At 39.3% G+C, this 22,686-nt stretch overlaps 1 protein-coding gene across 1 annotated transcript; it reads left to right on the forward strand.

Moving 5' to 3' along the window:
• The first annotated feature begins 1,283 nt into the window (after window positions 1–1,283).
• Window positions 1,284–16,828, forward strand: LOC148868454 (uncharacterized). Its single transcript, XM_088970273.1, has 3 exons — window positions 1,284–1,673; window positions 1,763–2,181; window positions 15,784–16,828. Exons 1-3 carry the CDS (start codon window positions 1,509–1,511, stop codon window positions 16,223–16,225), a joined length of 1,026 nt encoding a protein of 341 aa, XP_088826399.1. The 5' UTR covers window positions 1,284–1,508; the 3' UTR covers window positions 16,226–16,828.
• Window positions 16,829–22,686: the final 5,858 nt, after the last annotated feature.

Raw genomic sequence — 22,686 nt, forward strand, 5'->3', positions numbered from 1 at the left:
ATGTCCATCTGGGTAGAGAAAAACATACACGATAGAGGCTACTTTACCATCTTGATGACTAAAAACTTCCTCAAATATTCTGGACCTAGATTCATTTCAAGAGACTTAGCTATAATCTAATATTGTATTGATATATAAATCCTTTCATGAATCCTAAACATTGAATTAAGTTGGTTCATTAATATTGTTTGCATGTTTAATTCAGCTTTTTCATTGATTCATGTTTTCCGAAGTGTACTATCAGTCTATCACATAACTGTCTTTTATCATATGATGATGTGGAGCATACATCATAGATTTTGCCTGATGATTCAAAACGTTTCTGCTTATATCAGCTCCACCAAAACAGGACAAGAAGCGGTAATGCAATGCCACACTCTTATCCTCGTTCAAACACTTGAGCAAATTCTGGCCAGTTTTCTAGGTCATAGATGAGAAGTTTAGATAGTCTATCAATCCAGAAGACAAGAGATATGAATCCAATGGCACCTCATATCCTACTACAAGTTGGTAGATGGTAGTACTACTGGGGGTGAGAATGGGCCGGTTCAGTTCACTTTCATGGCATAACCTAGAATCTATCCTGTAAGGGTCGATTCTAAGTTTTTAGAACCAAAACCTATCCTGTGAAGGTTAGTTCCAAGGTTGATTATAGCCTTAGTGGTTCTGGGGTCGATTCCACAGTTTAAAACATTTTATTGATTAAATTAGATTACTCAATATGTAGATAATCATTATATGGTTAAAAACTTATAAATTAAATTTAAACTTTGTAAACATTATCTTTTACATTACTTATTGTACATATTCAAATATTAAAACGAAAACAAATGATCAAATCACTTAAGTAACTCAATGATCAAGTGAGATTATGGTCTTCATAATCATGAATACTTGGATCCAAATCTTCACATTCCCAAAAGTATACTAGGGTTTATTTCAAGGCAAATTCAGTTTCAACAATATTGATTCCACTAAAGCCAATCAAGGCCGGTTCGGGTAGGGTAAACCCCTAGACACTGAAACCAGTCTGAATGGGAATTGATTCTAAGAATTTGAAACCAAACCCTATTCTATAACAAATTAAACAGGATCAGTTCAAAGCTGACTTGAGACCAGTTACATTCAATTCTGTAGAACCTATCCATTTGCTCACCCGTAGATAGTACCAACAAAAGCGACTGTGGATATGTGACAATCCACGAAAAACCAATTTAATACGGGTATCTCGTGAGATAGACATCCACTTGTTAAACCTTACATGGACCGGAAGACTTTTAGGAGATTTGGGCTTGGCATTTCTTATGGGTCTAAATGGATTCTTCAGGCCCATTTCTAAGCCCCGACTTGCGCTTCCTTCTCCTTCCCCGTGGCCCTTTCTTTCTCGCTATCTCCAGTCCCGCACCAGCGCACCTAGTGGAAATTTCCGGCCAAAAAAACTCAGATAAGCCAAACTGCAAACGCGCGCAGAGACAGAGACAGACATACAGAGAGAGATAGGGAGAGAGATGGGGGTGGACTACTACAAGATTTTACAGGTAGACCGAAATGCAAAGGAAGATGACTTGAAAAAGGCGTATCGGAAACTGGCCATGAAATGGCACCCAGACAAGAACCCTAACAACAAGAAAGAAGCCGAGGCCAAATTCAAGCAAATCTCTGAAGCTTACGATGTAATAACTCTCAATCGTCAATCCCATTCCTTCTTCTCCGCCCTCGTTTGTTTATCTACTTGTTTATTTGTTTATTGTTATTTGAAAAGGTTCTGAGTGATCCACAAAAGCGAGCAGTCTACGACCAGTATGGCGAAGAAGGTCTCAAGGGTCAGGTCCCACCTCCAGGCGCCGGTGGGTTCGCCACATCCGATGCCGGTGGCCCCACGATGTTTCGGTTTAACCCGAGGAGCGCCGATGACATATTTTCTGAGTTCTTTGGCTTTTCGAGTCCATTCGGAGGGATGGGAGACATGGGTGGGTCGCGTGCCGGTGGCTCAGCTTTTCCGAGAAGCATGTTTGCTGAGGATATTTTTGCTTCATTTAGGGGCGGAGCAGGAGAAGGTTCTGCTAATGCACCACGTAAAGCACCTCCAATTGAGCGGACACTCCCCTGTAGTTTGGAGGATTTGTACAAAGGGACGACCAAGAAGATGAAGATTTCGAGGGAAGTTGCTGATTCCAGTGGGTGGGTTTCTTTTCTTCTTTTCTTCTTTTCTTCTTTTCTTCATAATTCTTCGTCGGATTCGCAATTCATGGGTACCTTACATTAACCGATATGATTTTAAAATCGAAAACAGGCTAATTGAAGTACATATGCATTTGTAATACCTTTGCATGGGCTTCTTCGACTAATCATTTTGACATGGTTGGAAACTTGGAACTTGGAAATCCTCATATTCCTAGAGAAAGAAACATATTGCTGATCGATTGTAATGCATCTATGCAGATTTATATTCTTTGGTTGTCTCATATTTCTCTGTTTAATTTTCTTTTCTATAATTTTGTGCTTGTATTATTTTGTTTTAGAATAAGATCTCTGATATCCATAGAGGAAAAAATTAGTTATCATTGATGAAATAGAAAATTTATAGAGGATCTGGTTTATTTGATGGCAGAACTATGGAAGAAATATTCAATTTGGATCTTATGATTCAGATCAGATATGTTCCAAAATTATTTGCTTCCCATGATTGAGTCCCTTTTAGGAAGTACTTTTAGTCCTAGTTTGATTTTTATAATTTATTATTCCAATTTAAATATTGATGGACTTCACCATATCTTTCCACATTAATCTCCAAGATTTACTACAAATTGATCCTAGAGAAATGCTCATTAGCACTATGAATGTCCCATACATGAAGGAACATTGAGTGGGCCCATGGTGCTAGAATTCCTTATAAAACCTATTATGCTATTTCTAGATAGATTCTTTTTCCTATTTTGGCTTTATAAAATCCAATGAAAGCTTCATCTGCATTAAGAGCATCTCTTTGCTATTGTTAGCTTTTCTTCAGTTTTTCTAAACTTGAAAACAAAAGGATAACCTTCTTCCAATGATCCAATCAAGTAGAGTTGAAGTCCTTTATATTCAGGAATATTTTACAAGATTGGTGATATTTAAAACAAAATTCCCATTAGAAACAAAGTAGAAGGATAACCTTCTACGAATTAGGTTTTGATCAGATGGGTGAGAGAGGGTTGTGATGGTCCCTGGATGCTTAGACATAGTATTTGTGTGGCTAGATCTTTGGCATCCTAGGCGAACATCATGTTTAGATGGATTCCAAGATATGCCGACCCCCTGGCTGATAATTTAACAAGATAGGGAGTCAACAGACATGAGTTATTCCAATCTGCTATTATACGGTAGACATGATCTTGGGATGGTTTGTTATTGTTTTTTATCTGCTTTTAGTTCTTTGGCTACCCTTTGGTTAAGGTTCAAGGGTTAGTCCTCACTCATTAAAGGGCTCTCTATACTCTTCATTTTTAGTTGCTTAGTAATTTTTTTTCCTTTGCAGATAAAGAAGATCCTGGTTAACACATGGTGATGGGAAAAGTGGATATGATTTGGAATCATTGCAGTTTCACTCATTTAGATACAAAATGAACTCAAGCAATTACAGTGGGGATTTAGGTTTTCTTTTTTTCCCCCTTTTCTGCCCTGTTCAAACATTAGTAATGTGTTAAATCTAAATAATGTGGCACAAGAAGTTGAAAGGATGAATAGCTAACACTAAAGAAGCAAAGAATATGTAATGGTTGCATTTGTGAAAGAAGGGACATATGAAGTATATTAGGTGGTACTTTTTGGACGTTCACTTGGCCAAGTTGGTTGGAATGTTCTCTTTGGGTGGTGGTACCTTTGCTGAAGAAACATTTAGGAGATTGGAAGATGAGGATATTGATATGACTGGAATTAATGTTGAGCCTAATTGGATAAAGGTTTTAACCTTATCAAGTGGGATGTATTCGAATTGAAGCAAGAGGTGGTGCAAGATGGGGAATCCAGGAAATTATCAAGAAAAGAAAGATGGGGATTGCAGGAAGCTGGAGTGAGGTTTGGTTAGAAGCTCTAGGTTCAGGCAGTGATTTAAAAGGCGTGCCTAGGTGCACAAGTGAGTCGCATTTTAGGGTAGGCGCCTTGCCCAGGTTCTAGGTGCAACACTTTCAAAAGGCGCACCAGGTTAGAAGCTCTAGGTTCAGGTAGTGATTTAAAAGGTGTACATAGGCGCACAGGTGAGGGTAGGCACCTTGCCCAGGCCCAGGTCCTAGGCACAACACTTTCAAAATGCGCATGCCTGGTGCGCCTTGTGCCCTAGCCCAGGCATGTGCCTTTTGAAAATTTTACGCTTTTTTTTTTGCTTTTTTTGAACCTAGTGGCTGTATTGGGGGCATGGCACAAAGGTGACTCGTAGAATCAGGAATTTAATATGTTTTACATCACATTAGCTACTTGAAGAGGTGCAGTTGAGGAATAAAAGAGATTGTGGGTTTTACATGCTTGAAGATGTTTTATATGTTTGATTTCATTTTTAGATTTTCATTTCAATATGCTGTACATGTTATGTTTATGCATTTGAATTTTAGATAATATTTTTTAAAACATTTAATTTAAAACTTAAGTTTATATTTTTTATTAATATTATGTTTTTTGCATTTTTTGGCTTTTTTTGAATTTTCTGACATTTTTTCTATTTTTTACCTTTTCTTTTGTATTTTTGCGCCTTGCTTTGAAAAGGCACTTCCCTTGCCTTGTGCCTCGGGTGCAAATTGGCCCCTGTGCCTTGCACTTTTAAAACACTGGTTCAGGGAGGAGAAGGGGTTGGAATGGTTATGAGCTGACTGTCTGGTTTGGTGTGGTGGACTGAATACTGTTTTCTTTGGCTGCTTTTAGTTTGGTTGGGTTGCATTTATTAGGGACTTTTGTATAACAACTTTTGTTTTCTTTTTGGGGGGGGGGTATATAGAGTTGTTTAGTTTTGATTCTTCATTATTGTTTCTTGTCACCCTTTTTTTTGCTCAGGTCTTCAATACTTCTTCTATGCCAATTGTTTTGCAGAAAAATCTTTGTTTTTCTATAGAAAATAAAATATGGATCAGGAACTCCAGATTAGAAAACCATGATAAATCAGATTGCATTGCTGCCCTCCTTCAAAAGAGAGCAATTGTTTATATGAAGGGAAGGCCTGCTATGAAACTAACACTCAATGGAAGTTAGGTTGCAATTTTATTATTATTTTTCTTGTTGAAGTAGAATGTCATAAAAGACTAATGGCCCCATGTTGATGAACTTGGACATGGATGTGGACCTATAAGGCTATAATTAACTTGGTTATGGGCAATCAGAAATAGGGCGCACTATAAGGGATGTTGTTAAGTTACTCAGTTTCAGTTGGTTTTGGCTTTCCTTTGAGGGCTGGGATGCTTGATCTTCTTCAAGGTCTCAGATTGATCTGTTCTTTCAATTATTGGAATTTAATTATAGGAGAGTGCCAGGTTGCATCATCTTGGTTTTCCTCTTTAGTGGATGGCCCTTGGATCTATACTTGATTAGAGGCAAAGGCTGTGGTATCTGACTTCTAACATAATCTGTGCTTACTCTCCAAACATTTCCCTTAGTCTTAGCCTCAGGTCAACCATGTGGATAGCTTGAGTTCATTTTGCCTAATTTTTTCTTGTCTTGGGCTTAGCCAGTTGAAGGCTTGGTGTAGACAATGGTGACGATGATATATCTAAACAAGCCAAGGTCATCAAAGTTTGACTCAGGCTTGTTTAGCTAAGCAAGGTAGGCTTTGAGGTTGAGATTTGACTGAAACCAAGTTGGGTTTATTCTCAAACTAACATTAAAATGGATGATGATAACATTAACTAAACAGGTTGAAATGTTCCAATGTAAGTGTAGAACTTGGATCCTATCTTCCCATTAGTGCTTCCCATGTAGGAGAAACCATCCATTACTTGACATTGTTAAATTTTGGGAACATGTTTGGGTTGGGAGCTCCCCTCTTAAGGAACAATTCCCCTCTCTTTTTGCACTTTCTGACCTAAAAAATGAGCCTTTATCCTCATTTTTTGTTCCTTCTAATTCAAGTTTTGGGGTTGACTGGGATTTGGGCTTTAGGATTGTGAGCTAAATAGTGTTCTGGCTTTACTTCAAATCCTTGATGAGGGGGGGGGTGCTTGGATCCTTCTAAACATGATAGTAGAATCTGGATTCTCTCTTTCTCTAGCTCCTCCTTTGCTTCCTTTTTCAAGGTTTTTACTCTGCATAAATCTATCATTGGTCAACCTTTTCCTGTCAAGGAGATTTGATGTAAGCCTATTCCACCAAAGATTAGAGTTTTTTGCTAGGAAGCTATTCATGGAAGAATTAATACCTATGACCTGCTCAAAGAAAGAGAACTAATTGGTGCTTATCCCCTCACTGGTGTGTATTGTGTAAAGCCAATGGTGAGACTTGCTATCAATTATTAATCTTCTGTCCTTTTGTTTTATGTTTCCGAGAATGGTTCTTCTCCTTGTTTGGATGTAGGTGGAATCCCACAGCTGTCGTGCAAAGCTTGTTTGACTTTTCCTTCTTTGGTGGGCAAAAGAAAAGGGGAAGGGGTATGTGGAGGTGCACAAGGGCTGCTATTTATTGGACTATTTGGGAAAAAAGGAACCCAAGGAATTTTCAGGAGAGAAGCAAAGAAGCCACCATAGAGACTATTACAATTAGAGTGGCCCATTGGCTGAAATCTTTGGACATCTTTTCTTCTGTCTCAGTGAATGACATCATCTTAAACTGGAAGGAATTGGCAAATTCTGCTCCAACTAAGGATATTAGCATTCCTACTTGGTCTCACCAGAAAGAGGGTCTGTTAAGCTCAACTTTGATGGAAGCAGTTAGGGTAACCTGGGTATATCAAGAATAGCAATGTTTAGGGATGAAGAGAGAAAAAAATATTGGCTTTTTATTCTGGCCCTATTGGAATAGGACATTCTCTAATAACTAAAATTTTGGCATTATCTGAAGGAGTAAAGAGGGTGAGATCTTTGAACATTAGAAACTTAGTTATTGAAGGGGACTCTAAAATCCAAATTGGTTGTGGGATGGTTACTAAGTGAGGAGGAAAAACTGTGGAGTTATAACAACGAAAGGAGGAAATTCAAATGGTTCATACAAAATATGGAGGTGAGAATACGATGGGTCAAAAGGAGTGGAAATTCCTTTGCTGATGCTCCTGCTAAACAAGGGGTGGGTAGAGATCAGTTGTTTTGGGCACGGTTGTAAAAAAAAGAAAAGTTGTTTCGGGGAGAGAGAAAAGGGTTTATCTCTCATTGCTTGTATGTCTTTTTTGCACCATTGAGCTTCATTTCTAATATACTGATAAAAAAAGAAAGAAAACCACATGACATTGTTACTAGTTTCTTCCCCTTCCCCTTTTGATTGTTAACACAGTAGCATGTTTAATTTGTAAAAACAAACAAATGAGTTGTGCCAGGTACCCCCCAAAAGTGAGATTAGGGTAGCCCAGCTGCATAATCCATCAGAACCCCTCTTGTTTGACTGAATATATCCTCAGGTTCCCTATGGATGTTATCCCAATACAAAGAATCCCCACTAATACCCCATTCTGCTGGTGCGTCTGCCATACACATCTGCTGATCTTTGTATCAAATTGTATGCGGTTGTTAAGTTAGTTTCGTTTTAGAAGTGAGATTTGTTCTTGTATTTCCCTATTCTTTACCCAGATATGACAAAGGATACGGCTGGATATGGTATCTGATACAAAATTTAAACTAAAAGTTGAAGTATCCAACATGATACACACCTTTGTACAGGTATCTGGGCATCATTAACTTTAGGGAACTTGATATTTATGTCTTTATTCCATTGTGTTCTATTTTAATTACATTTTGGTTACTAGTGTAAATAAAAAGGATATTATGAATTGTCCAATCAAAAGCTATATGATCCTATTGATGGTCAACACTGGGCATTATTAGGGCAGGCATGACAGATCTTCATGTCTGTCTGCCCAGGTGTTGGTATTTGGGGCAGAGAACATTTACTTGGCTATGCATGGTGATTGAAATTTATATCAAGATTGTAGATAATGACAAACTTATTGACTTGTCTATGCATATCACTTTCTTGGACTGGCAAAATAATCTAGATGTCCTGATAGATTTTCTCCTGTTACTGATATTAAAAAGAAGGCCATTACTCGGTGCAGTGGTAAAATCCGGGGATGACAAGCATGAGAATGTGGATTCAAGTATGAGAGCAGCCACTTTGCAGGAAAAAATGCCAAAGCTTATGTCTGTACCCAATCCACCCCTCCCAAGACCCTGGATGGTTGAAACCAACATTGGGTAATTGCCCCTTACTAATTAAAAAGAATCGTGATCATTTGCCAGTTGGATTTTTTTTTTAATCTCAAGTTCAACCTGGAGTTTGAAAATTTAAGGGCTGATTTCCACTCTATGTTACTGAAGCTTATGCTGGACAATATTGTATGGCCTCCATTCTATAGTGTTCAAAGTTTTGCCAAAATGGACGCATGGACCTTATAATTTTCTTGGTTCTATTGAAGTGACTAGAAATTTGTACTATTTTAGGTTTGGAAACACAGTAAAACTGACTGGATTATCTGATCTCGTGAGCTTGTTTTTCTTAGTTAAGTATGGTGATTGTGCTCAGTCCTGTGTACAATGGTTTTTGAATGTGTGTATGCATGGCAGGATACATATACACATTTAGGCCCAAACTAGTTGATGGTATGAGCAGCCCTTGACTGAATGGTTCCCATGTTTGTTTGTTTGTTTGATTTTGCTTATCTGGAAGTTGGCTGGGAGGCATTCACTGGGTTGGGCTGGGTTTGGGCAAAGTATGTAAGGCACATTGAGCTGGTTCTGCCCCAGCCCTGGGGAATTTAATTGGGTCCTGGTTACTTTGGGTTGAGGGCAATTCTAGTCGAACCTGATATGTCAAACCCCCTATGCTAACCTTAGCCCAACCTTCAAACTAAAGTAGCCAGCCCTAACAAAGCCCAGTCTGAATTCCTCAACCCTAACCCAACCCAAAGGTGTGGCCTTCTTGGAGCTTGAACACCATCATCAATTGGTCTTAGAGCTTAAAATGAGTTGCCATTGTGGAGGTTTTCTAGATTGTTTATAATGATCCAACAAGTAAACCTTTTACACAACATTTTATTTTCAATGGTAAGACATAGGTAGCCTTGGAATGGTTTGAGCTTGTTGACTTTGAGGTTCCAAGCCAACCTATCCTTGACCAGGCTATTAGCAGCCTGATCTGGACTGTTACAACAAAACCTTGCCTTAGGCCCACATGATTATGCAGTCTGAGATGCCTGTGAATCACCTCTACAATGGAGTGAGGTGAAGCAAGAGCATGTGTATAAGAGTTTTTTCTGATTTGCTCGATTAGAATTTTGGGCCTTTGATTATTGAAGAGTTCTTTGCACAGGGGGCTCCATATATATAGGTTGATATGCAGACCAAAGCCCCCTAGTGGTTGAGTATGAATAATGAAAGGGGCACTGAAGATTTTATTTATATATTGAATTTATTGATATCAGCTATTCTGCTTAGACCATTTATTAGAAAAGAATAAAGAAGAAATGACCATTGGTTTAAAATGTCCCTAATTTCCCTAATATTTTCACAACATATTTCCATTTCCATGGGTAACGACACGGAATTTTACCAGAATCGACCATTCATCAAAAAATTTTTACCAGAATCGACATTTCCCCAATGAACACTATGAGCACTATGTGGAGTACAAGAGAGTTTCTGCGACATATTTCCATTTCCACATCCATGGGTAGCAACATTAAATTTTACCAGAATCGACATATTCCCCAGTGAACACTACCAGTGCTATGTGGAGTCCAAGAGATAGTATTATAACATAAGTTGGTGACAATATTGTAGATATGTGAAGTAACAATGTTATTGTTTGCCTAACTTAAATGATTACCACTTGGAGCTAGCTCAATATTCATTTCAAACATGAAGTTAAATATTAGTTTTTTGTTTGTGTAATAAATCATTTGGTTGGTCTATTACAACCATTTACATTTTCTATGAGTTAAAATTTTGCTTTAACTCATTCTATCATGAAGCTCTGAATCTTAAGGTTTACGGGGCAACTTGAGAACATATTCTTTTGTCTATAACCTTAGTTTCTTAGCTTTGTTTAATGATTTGGAACAACACAATAATTTAAAAAGGTGTGCCTATGCTTCTTTATCATTCCATAAAATACCATTCTATATTTTGCATATTTTACAATGTTTCCACCATGTCTATAATTTTTACAATATTTCCATATGATATTTCCCACATTTCCGACATGTTTCTTATATTTGGAATTTTGGATGACTGATATGTCCACCAACATTGACATTTTAAACCTTAAATAACAGAAAGAAGAAAGGTTAAAATAGTTTACTCTTTCATTATATCTGTATGGACTAGTCCCTTTGCTACTCTACCCCAACTTACATACAAGCCCCAAGGAAGACACTGACTAAATAGATGTACATTCATATATAGTCTTTTTTGCCATTAGATGCTCCTGCATCACTATTATAGATATATTTATTTGGCTGGATTGCAGTTGCTATAAACCCTAACTAAAGCAATAGCAAGTTTGGTCCAAAACCTTAGCTTGAAAGGAGGACTACAATCATCAACCACCATACATGCATATTTGGTTAAATTTCTATCGCCATTGCAATTGAAGGTGCGTTTCATTTGTGGATGAGAGAGAGTATCATTAGAGATGCTTACCCCCCACCCCCACCTTTTTCCAAAAAAATAACATAGAAGCTCCATTAACCACCGAAGACCACAACCTTTATAATAGGTTTTTTTTTTTTTTTTTTCAGAATGTATCAGTGGGCAACTTCTTAGTGATTTATTTGCAGACAGAACATGTGATGTAGCGCAATCCGGGTACTCCTTGCAGGAGATAATCTGGCTACCAGCAACAACGGGCTAGATGAACCTACAAGAGATGAATCAAAGAACCCGAGGTTGTTTACCCGGCGGGGTTTCTCCGATGCTTAAGTTAACTCTTAGTTGTGAGCTGAAAATGATATTAGATTGTGAGAGAGCTAGAGAGCAGAGATTACGCCTCTCTTCGCCCCTGGGGGGTGAGGCTATACTGGAGTCCTCGCAGGTTTGGTGGAGTAGTTCTTGGATCCCCACTGTGATGGGATCCATTTCCGTGTTAGGTGGGGATAACGTCACCAACCGGTAAGGTTGCCCATTTCCTCTTGAATTGGGGAGTGGGTGAGCTAATATAGCCATTACAAGGCTCGATCCCGTAAGACGCGGGGTACGATAGTGAGATCCTTGGAATTATCATGCGGCAGTTGGTGAGCATCACCTGAGATCGTGTTCTTTAGACCCGACCTGTTGTGAATGCCAAAGTGCCTTAGTACCAAGGTAATCTTGCACCGAGGTAGGTTTGTCCCGAGGTGGATTCTTCCCAAGGTGGTCCAGTTGTCCGGACTCGATCTGTAGCGGACCTGGTACCGCTATCCTGGTCACGATCTGGTGTCGAGGTGATCTTAGTTTGGGGTGATCTCGGCTCGAAGTAACTTTAGTTCGGGGTAACAGGGTACCCGAGGTCGCTTTGTAGCGAATTGACCACGTCGAGTTGTCACTTTATGTCGAGTCATGTCCATGTGTCAAACTGACCATGCTGAGCTGTTACTTATGTCGAGTCACGTCCATATGTCGAACTGACCATGCTGAGTTGCCACTTATGTCGAATCACGCCCACGTGTCTCCCTGTTACAAGGTCAGGCCAAATCCACCCTAATCATTTGCCCCCCCACTCCTAAGCTGAACGTAACTCGGCGAAGGGAGTAGATTGCTCCTCTTGGCCTGAAATGACTAATTCGATGAGCTCGTAAGCATTGATTCAATTTCTTAGACTCTGGGAGTGATTCGCAGTCCACTCTCCTTACCCTTGATTTTGCCCATGCCAAAGAGGCAACTGGGTCTTATGCGGTGCCGAGGTCTTTTATCAGTTCAACACTTTAGCCCTTAGGCTCTGGGAGCGACTCGTATTCCACTCTCCTTGATCTTTGATTTCGCCCATGCCGAAGAGGTGACTGGGTCTTATGTGGTACCGAAGTCTTTTCTAGTTTGGCACTTTAGCCCTTAGGCTCTGGGAGCGACTCATAGTCCACCCTCCTTGATCTTTGATTTCGCCCATGCCGAAGAGGCGACTAGGTCTTATGTGGTACCGAAGTCTTTGCCAGTTCGGAACTTTAGCCCTTAGGCTCTGGGAGCGACTCATAGTCCACTCTCCTTGATCTTTGATTTTGCCCATGCTGAAGAGGCGACTGGGTCTTATGCGATGCCGAGGTCTTTTATCAGTTTGATACTTTAGCCCTTAGGCTCTGGGAGCAACTTATAGTCCACTCATTGATCTTTGATTTCGCCCATGCCGAAGAGGCGACTGGGTCTTATGTGGTACCGAAGTCTTTGCCAGTTTGGCACTTTAGCCCTTAGGCTCTGGGAGCGACTCATAGTCCACTCTCCTTGATGTTTGACTTCGCCCATGCCGAAGAGGCAACTGGGTCTTATGCGGTGCCGAGGTCTTTTATCAGTTCGGCACTTTAGCCCTTAGGATTTGGGAGCAACTCATAGTCCACTCACCTTGATCTTTGATTTCACCCATGCCGAAGAGGCGACTGAGTTTTATGTGGTACCGAAGTCATTGCCAGTTCAGCACTTTAGCCCTTAGGCTCTGGGATCGACTCATATTCCACTCTCCTTGATCTTTGATTTCACCCATGCCGAAGAGGCGACTGGGTCTTATGCGGTGCCGAGGTCTTTTATCAGTTCGGCACTTTAGCCCTTAGGCTCTGGGAGCAACTCAAAGTCCACTCCTTAACTTTGCCCACGTCGAAGAGGCGACTGGGTCTTATGCAATGCCGAGGTTTTTTATCAGCTCGGCGCTTTAGAGCTACAGCTGCGCTGCATCAGCCTCATTAGTGACTCCGGTCACTCACTCCTACAAGAAGCTACTGGGAGCTCGACCTATGGGGGCAGCACTACTGACTTTAGGTCACCAACTCGCACGGGAGCCTTGGAAGGCTCGATTGGCAGGGGCGTCCGTGCAGTCTGTTGGCCGCCAACTCCCATGGAAGCTACGAAGAGCTCATCTTGTAGAGGGTACCTCGCGAAGAGGACTGATGAGGGTTTATCCGAGTTGAAATAAGGTCGACAGAGATGCTTGGTCTGTTTGCCATCAACTTCCTGCTTAGTCTTCGAGTTCATAAAAAATGGAAACTAGAAAGTGAGAGCTTTAGTTTCTAAAAGGTGAGATAAAGATGACGCCAAATGATGTAGCGCAATCTGGCTACTCCCTGTAGGAGATGATTTTTCTACTAGCAACGGCGGGCTAGATGAACCTGCAAGAGATGAATTAGAGAACCCAGTGTTGTTTACCCGGCGGGGTTTCTCCGATGCTTAAGTTAGCTCTTAGTTGTGAGCTGAAAATGATATTAGATTGTGAGAGAGCTAGAGAGCAGAGATTACGCCTCTCTTCGCCCCTGGGGGGTGAGGCCTTTATATACTGGAGTCCTTGCGGGTTTGGTGTAGTTCCTGGATCCCCGCTGTGATGGGATTCGTTTCCGTGTTAGGTGGGAATAATGTCACCAACCTGTAAGGTTGCCCATTTCCTCTTGAATCAGGGAGTGGGTGAGCTAATATAGTCGTTACAAGGCTCAATCCCATAAGACGCGGGGTACGATGGTGAGATCCTTGGAATTATCATGCGGCAGTTGGTGAGCATCACCTGAGCTCGTGTTCTTCGGACCCGACCTATTGTGAATGCCGAAGTGCCTTAGTACCGAGGTGATCTTGCACCGGGATAGGCTTGTCCCGAGGTGGTCCAGTTGTTCGGGCTCGATCTGTAGCGGACTTGGTACCACTATCCTGGTACCGAGGTGATCTTAGTTCGGGATGATCTCAGCTCAAAGTAACTTTAGTTCGAGGTAACAGGGTACCCGAGGTCGCTTCGTAGCGAATTGACCACGCCGAGTTGTCACTTTATGTTGTCATGCCCATGTGTCGAACTGACCATGCTGAGCTGTTACTTATGTCGAGTCATGTCCACGTGTCAAACTGACCATGCTGAGTTGTCACTTATGTCGAGTCACTCCCACGTGTCTCCCTGTTACGAGGTTGGGCCAAATCTGCCCTCATCAACATGGATTAAAAAAAACGGCGAAAAAAGCTTTTCCACTTGAATTGTTGGCCCCTCTCAAAGGTCACAACTCTGCTAACCCACTTGATATTTAGTTTAATATGCCTTGGCAACCACCTAAAACAAAGTTTACCGATGGGAGATATGTTAAAGTCTAGTGGAGTTAACCCACATGATATATTTACGTCTATTTTAAGACCTTAGGCTGTGTTTGGTTTGAAGGAAAAGGTAGTGAAAGGAAGGGAAAGGCAAGGAAACCTTTACAAATCTTGTATAGGTTTTCTTGCCTTTCCCTACCTTTTCCTTCAAACCATACATAGCCTTAGGATATGTGAAGTAACAATGTTATTGTTTGCCTAACTTAAATGATTACCACTTGGAGCTAGCTCAATATTCATTTCAAACATGAAGTTAAATATTAGTTTTTTGTTTGTGTAATAGATCATTTGGTTGGTCTATTACAACCATTTACATTTTCTGTGTTAAAATTTTGCTTTAACTCATTCTATCATGGAGCTCTGAATCTTAAGGTTTATGGGGCAACTTCAGAACATATTCTTTTGTCTATAACCTTAGTTTCTTAGCTTTGTTTAATGATTTGGAACAACACAATAATTTAAAAAGGTGTGCCTATGCTTCTTTATCATTTCATAAAATACCATTCTATATTTTGCATATTTTACAATGTTTCCACCATGTCTATAATTTTTACAATATTTCCAACATTTCCGACATGTTTCTTATATTTGGAATTTTGGATGACTGATATGTCCACCAACATTGACATTTTAAACCTTAAATGACAGAAAGAAGAAAGGTTAAAGTAGTTTACTCTTTCATTATATCTGTATGGACTAGTCCCTTTGCTACTCTACCCTAACTTACATACAAGCCCCAAGGAAGACACTGACTAAATAGATGTACATTCATATATAGTCTTTTTTGCAATTAGATGCTCCTGCATCACTATTATAGATATATTTATTTGGCTGGATTGCAGTTGCTATAAACCCTAACTAAAGCAATAGCAAGTTTGATGAGAAACCTTAGCTTGAAAGGAGGACTACAATCACCAACCACCATACATGCATATCTGGCTAAATTTCTATCGCCATTGCAATTGAAGGTGCGTTTCATTTGTGGATGAGAGAGAGTATCACTAGAGATGCTTACCCCCCACCCCCACCTTTTTCCAAAAAAGAAAAACATAGAAGCTCCATTAACCACCGAAGACTACAACCTTTACAATAGGTGTTTTTTTTTTTTTTTGAGAATGTACACCTTTCCAATAGTTATCATTTGTATGTTTAGTATTATCCTAAATTTTCTTGGAAGAGCAACCCTGCCCACTGAACTCTTTGGCAGATCCACCTTAACAGGTTGGTTTGGTTCATGTTGCCTAAGCATCTCCATAGCGATTCTTATATTTGTACAAGTTATTAATTAAATTACCATAATATATACAACCTAAAAATACTTAATTTTTTCTTGGTGTCTACCAGTAACTTTTTCTCTTGGTTTTTCAATATCTTCTTTCTGCAGGAGACCCACAACAGTAGAGGAAATTCTGACAATAGAGATCAAACCAGGCTGGAAGAAAGGGACAAAAATCACATTCCCAGAGAAAGGTAATGAGCAGCGAGGTTTGATACCTTCAGACTTGGTCTTTATCATTGATGAGAGGTCACATAATGTCTTCAAGAGGGATAGCAACGACCTGATTGTCACACAGAAAGTATCTTTGGTTGAAGCTCTGACGGGTTACACAGTACAGTTGACAACACTGGATGGACGGAATCTGACCATCCCTATCAACTCTGTCATCAGTCCCAGCTATGAAGAAGTTGTTAAAGGTGAGGGAATGCCGATTCCCAAGGAACCTTCCAAGAAGGGGAACTTGAGAATCAAGTTCAACATCAAGTTCCCCAGCCGGCTTACATCTGAACAGAAGACGGGCATCAAGCGGTTGTTGACATCTTCATGAATAATGGTAGTAGATCTTTGCCCTCCTCATGCAAGTTCTATTGCATTTTTCCTTTGCTGCAATTTTCAGGTATGGAGGTTTATGCACTGTGCTTTTATTTATGGGAGCAACTATTGCAAGATTATTCAGTATGTACCCATATATATCTTCTCTTTGTTTGATGATTGGGTTGTCTTTTTCTTCCCTTGCCAGCATTATGGCAAGACAATTTATTTTTTCTTTTAGGGGTTGGTTGTGGTGGAGTTCTAGAGTTTCTTTGTCTACTAATTGGAAGACCTGATGCCCCTTGCCTCACTCCCCAAGGAAAAAAAAAAAAAAAAAAAAGAGTATATATTTGTGGGTATGTAATTAGTTTGTCCCTGTCTGTAGTGGTGTCAGATCCAGGTCAAATCTTTTGGTCCTGAGTTGCCCCCCATGTCAAGGCCATTAGACTGTGTTGGTACAATCTTCCCGTGAAATTCTTGTGAAAGGTCTGGATTGTTGCTATGATCCTTGTGAATAGTTCACCTTATAGTTTCTTATTGCTTATTAGTGTCAGATATACTGAACTCAAGAATGTGGGTTTAATTTAAGCATGGATCATATTTATGTCTTGTTACTACAGCTTGACGGCCGCACTATGTGCAGAAAATCACTTTGGCTTTGTTTTGTCTTGGAGAATTTTTATTAGTCTTGTGCCCTCCAAGCAACTATTACAAATCTGGTTAGGCTTTTCTGTCAACGTTTTGGCAAGTACTGCAGTGATTAAGAGTGAAGAGATGCAATGAAATATTTGCAGAAACCGGATATGTATGAGAACAGAAATGAGCTCCATGCCTAATTTGTAAGGGAGGCTTTAATACTTTTGTGCTGATTGGAAGGATCTTCTGTGAGCTATAGAATTGTGTTGGAAGAATTTTTAGTTTTTAATCATACAATGGAAATGATTCAGAGGGCAGTTTCTTGCAGACTGAGCTTGTATTTGCCAGGTAAACAACATCCTGATGATGTCCCATTGTCGAAAACTAAGGCGGTCATGACCTGGAAAAGGGCCAAATATCCATTAGTTACAAATATACCCGAACGGTGTGAAACTTTCAGGTTATGGTACCAGGTACTTCTTGCCCCTTGCATTAAGCATTGTAAATAATGGGTTAATGGCCGGCTTATGGAAACTGACGAGTGACGGCGACTGTTTCTGTTTGGACACCATACGTATACGTTTGATTGGTAGCAAACTAAAGAGCCATCACGAAAGTTAAATTTCTAGGCTAAGGCGGCACTCATCATTTACCATAATACCTTGTCTATTTTTTATCATAATACTGGTTTTCCATAATACCTTGAACTTTTAGGCTCAGTTTAGGAGTACAAATACAAATATGTACAGTGCAAATAAAGGCAAATAAAATCCATGGAGCACATGTGGGGCGCAAATCTGAACTCACTTCACACAATCACTCTGCGCATGACCTACCACTGTGCCACATTGCCACTATACTATAAATTCTCTCCCAGATTTCTCTTTGCTGGAATTCTTTCTCTTCTCTTTGTTATTAAACATCTTGGTGTCAACAGTAGCTCAGTTGGTGCATTGGATGAATTGTCCCAGCAGGTTCAAATCCCACTATTATCATTTCTGTTTAATAAGAGATATTGATGGGAAGTTATACTCTTTACTTAAAAGAGTAATGGCTCCTATGAGGTGTCAAGCAGTGGTTAATACCAAAAAAAAAACCTGGTGTCATGCAAACTAACTTATCTCAATGTTGTGCTGCCACTCTGCTAGTATAAACCATTGTACCTTCACCAATATTGATAGAATCTGATGACTTGCATGTTACTCCTTCCTTTACTTGCGGAAAGATCTGGTTCACCGATATGGTGGGTAAAGATTCATTTCTGTGATTTCCTATGTTTTTGATCGACCAGTGCATCTTTTCATTTTGGCAATCAGCTAGAAAGGTGGGACTGTGTGTGTGTGTGTATTATCGAATCTTCTCAACTTCAGTTCATCAATATTAAGGACCCGTTTGGGAGGGCTTCAGTGTTGATTGAGCTGCTTCTGACTTCTGAGGAACTATCGAAAATACAAAATGGCTTAACCAGAAAATTGAGTCTACAGCTCATGGAAGCCTATTTTTTGGCTTTTCAGGTTTTTCAGCAAACACGATTCCATGGCTTTCTATGTGGGGCCTATCTTGCATTGCAACACTAGAAGCCACTGCGTGAAAGCCCTCTCAAATGAGTACTAAGCACAAACTGTTCTCCTTTGGCAAAGAGCCTTCAACAATGGTGTTCATGGAAATTGGAGTAGGTCGAGTTATAGGATGTGCGCCTACTCTGTGATATTGGTGGTAGATGGATAAGGTGTTATGGGTGGTTATTGGGTTGGCCTTCAACCTGCACAAGTTGAATTCACCCAATTGTCATCCCTACTTTTGATCAGCAGTAGTATATCGAGACTCTGCTCCACGTCCTTCTAGTCCTAGATTCCCCCAACTCAGAGCACAAACTCCCTGCATGGTTGCCACTTCGGCATAATTGAAGAGAAGGTCTATATTCCAACGAAAGGGTTGTGGATCGCTGCACCTATCACATAATAATCTATAATCCGTGGCTGACAGTAGCTTAGGCGGTAGTTCACTACTCTTTACCAAAATTTCCTTCCTACTCATATATGAACATGTGGTCTCAAGGAAGAGGACGTTCGCTGTTAATTAGGTTTCAAATGGAAGTGACTTGGATTTGAGGATGAGGGGAAGGGAAGAATAAAAACCAATTCAACAGCTTTGCAGCTCAATAAAAGGGAAAGAAAAAGATGACATTGAAGTAGACATGTAAGATGGCTGACCAAGTCAACATCAAATTGCTATAGTATATCTCTATGCTTTCTAAATGCATCATTTTGTTCATTTGTTCCTTCTTGTTTTGCTGCTGCATTTGGTTGCGTGTAAAATAAACGAAAACAAACAATTTAATTGGAAATGATTTTCATTTTCAATATAGAAAAAATGAACAATTTTCCTTATGTTTGGCTTATCTTGAAACTATAAATAGTAGACCTAAATAGTTGAAACATATATGGGTGTTATTACCCTTTTGTGGAAAATTATGTACATAAGGCTGCGTTTGGAAACGATGCAAATGGAGTGTAAATCCCGGTTCAGGTTCACTTTTGCCTGTGTTTGGTAACATTACATTTATGCATTGACAAATGACAGACCAATTTGCATTCCAGTGGATTTTTGATAAAAAAAAAAAACATATACTTTATTGAAATTCATGTTTGCATCCATTTCAGCTAAAAGTCTGTTTGGTAAGAAGGTAAATCTGTCAATGCAAAACTAAACCAACTTTGCAATTTATATGAACCATTTTACACTTTACATATTTGCATTCGCACTTATTTGCATCATTTCCAAACGCAGCCTAAGATCCTAAAAACAAGTCATTTTCCATCTAAAGCCCCGGTGAGAAGAAGTGACCCATCACATGTTGAAAGGTGGAGACTTTTTTTTTGTAATTAAAAAAAAAAAGGTCAAGAGTCAGGGACAGACCAAAAAATTGAAGTAGTGAAAAATAATATAATAATAATTCAGATAAATAGACTGCACTCCACCTCAGAAATCTGAAATTACAGCCATCTCTTAGTCTACTAATAGCCCCCCCTCCTATAAACCGCATTCCGCCCATGGATTTGGTATCAATCCATGGTCAGATTCATCCCACGTGTACGGTGGGACTCAAATTTTTGAGGTGGACTGAATTATGAAAACACCATAACAGTGGATCTAGCACTTGTTACAAGCGAATAGGACCACGATTTAGATAGGGTTCTTGAAAGCCCATGAACCTTCCACCACACATAATCACATTACGCCCTATACCTCTCAATACACTGCTCACAAGTCACAGCACACAACCCAGGAGTACCCAACATGTAAGCTTTCTAGCAGACATCATAAGGGATTGAAACTAATGCTTGTTGAGGGACTATGGTTAGCAATGGACTAAGTTAGAACCTTGGGAAGCTTTCAGAGCAGACAGGCACACTCATCAAAGGGGAATAAGGAATATAATGATCGCATTGAGACCAACAACCATCAATGAAGAGGTGGGTTTTCTTGGTGACAAAGACCACTCTATGCATGATAGGACTGGGGAACAAGGAAAGTTGACACTTGGCCAATCTGAAAACTAGAAAAAGACTTCAATTCAACATACTGAGGATGATAAGATCGAGCTCATGGTGAAGAAATTTTAGTTTTAATTGACAGTCAATATCAACCATGAATGTACTCAAACCTGGGGTAGTTTCAAATCCTTATCCTACCAGTGCATGAAATAAATGAGAAAGTGGCTCTCTTTCAACTTTCTACTTTAAACTTGAGTGGACTTTGAGCCACACAAATAGAAGATGGAGCAGGGATTTGTTTTGGGCCTGTTTTTCTTGGAGTTTGGACCACCACCCAAAGCGTTCAAATTTCAAACCTAACGCCATGGTTATGGCATCAAATTTCAGTAAGATCGGATGAAATTTTGGTTCTGAGCCTTTTGGCATTTTTGGGTGGATTTATTGAAGGATCACGTATAGAAAATACAACATCCAACAACCACTAGGATCTTTGGATACTCATCTCATCACCCAGGATATTCGAGAATTCACCATACGATACAAATATTTACACTTTGTTTCCTTTCTGAACAAAGTAGAGTAGGGTTTTGTTGTTTTTCTTGATTAATCGGTACGTTATCATTAACAGATTCAGATTGCGTTGAAGAATAAAAAATAGAAAAGTAAAAGACAAAAACTTTGGTTTTTCATGAGTTCTTTCCAAGTGGCGGTAATCTTATCAGTGTCATGATGATAAGTTTCTATCTTTTTCACTTTTAGTTAGAATAGGAAAGTTTCGTCTCTCCATTGTTTTCAAGTGGACAAGTTATTTTGTTTTGTTACCGAAAATAATGAATGAATGAAGTTTTCCTTCTGTTTCAAGGCTACTTTCAGAAACAAAAGATATATGTACAAGTTGTGATCAAAATAAAAATGTCTACGGGTCAAATGGAAGTATGAAAACGAAAGAAACAATAATAAACCACTCCACTATTGTTGATGGTTTTTTTGGGAGCCTGGATCTCCTGCAAATAAAAACTCTGCCCACGTAGCATCAAGCGGTAAATTGGGAAATGTTTCAAATCGGGAATATCCCTGTACATGTTAAGTAAAATCATATGGAGATGTTTCAAATGTGCGGCAAGATTAATGTGTTTTTAGAGTGTGCGTAGAGTTTTTATTTGAAGGGAGTCCATCTTGGATGTTAGCATTCCAACTGTTTTTATGTATCCTAGAACACCATAAACATTAGGGAAAAATCTCGATCAGTACCCTATATTTTGGTTCAAGTGACAATTTGGTACCCAAATTTTAAAATGCAATAACTCAGTATCGAACTTTCAAAATGTGACAATCTAGTACTTGCCATTAATCAGTCCGTTAATTGGCCATTAAGTGATATTTGAAAAGTCAAAAATGCCCTAAGAATGCCATATAAATTCTCTTTATCAACCATCCAAACATTGACAATAAAATAAACAGTTCCAAATTCTAAATCCTTTTAAACAGTCACCAACTTTTTTGAATAGAAGAGGTTAGGATTGGGACTCTTCAGTTTTTTGTCAACGTTTATATGGTTGATAAAGAGAATTAAATGGCATTTGAAGGGAAATTTTGACTTTTTAGATGTCACTTATCAGCTGATTAACAACAGGTACTGGGTTGTTACATTTTGAAAGTTCGAGTACTGGATTGTCACATTTTGAAAGTTCGGATACCAAATTATCACTCGAACCAAAGTACAAGGTACTGATCGGGAATTTTCCCTAAACATTATATCATCTAGGAAACACCATCTTAGATAATGGACTAATGTATCTAATGAATCAGTGGTTTTTGTTTTGAAAAAACACAACCATATTCATATTGGCAAACAACACCCTTATGGAAATTCCCTAAAAACTTATGCCCAATTTATATCAAACCAAATACAACCCTAGTAAAAGAAATTTTTTCCTTGGTTTTTTTGGCCAATATTTATCCATACAACTTCAGCCTTTTTTTCTCTTTTTTTTTTTTTTTATGCAAAAGAGATGTGTCATTACTATAGACCCAAATTACAATGTGGTCCACAATAACTGTTTAGTAGGCTGTAAAACCAATAATAACACTCTACACCAGTCATAAAATACATGTGGCACAGGGGAAAAAGTGTAATAAAGTGGGTCCCCCTCCCCAAAACTTGAACTAATATGCAAAGTATCACTTTCTAACACTCCGGCAACTCCCAAAATTAAAAAAAAATGTTTATTTTTCTTTAGAAAAATCTGTAATAGATTCAAAGCTTCTCAGTAACACTTCTACTCACTATCTCACTTTTTCGTTTAACTTGACCCCCCCCAAAAGAAAATTCCTAACTCCACTG

The sequence above is a fragment of the Nelumbo lutea genome, chromosome 2 (genome assembly GCF_056320005.1).
Source record: "Nelumbo lutea isolate HS-2025 chromosome 2, American lotus-T2T, whole genome shotgun sequence".
Classification (NCBI taxonomy): domain Eukaryota; kingdom Viridiplantae; phylum Streptophyta; class Magnoliopsida; order Proteales; family Nelumbonaceae; genus Nelumbo; species Nelumbo lutea.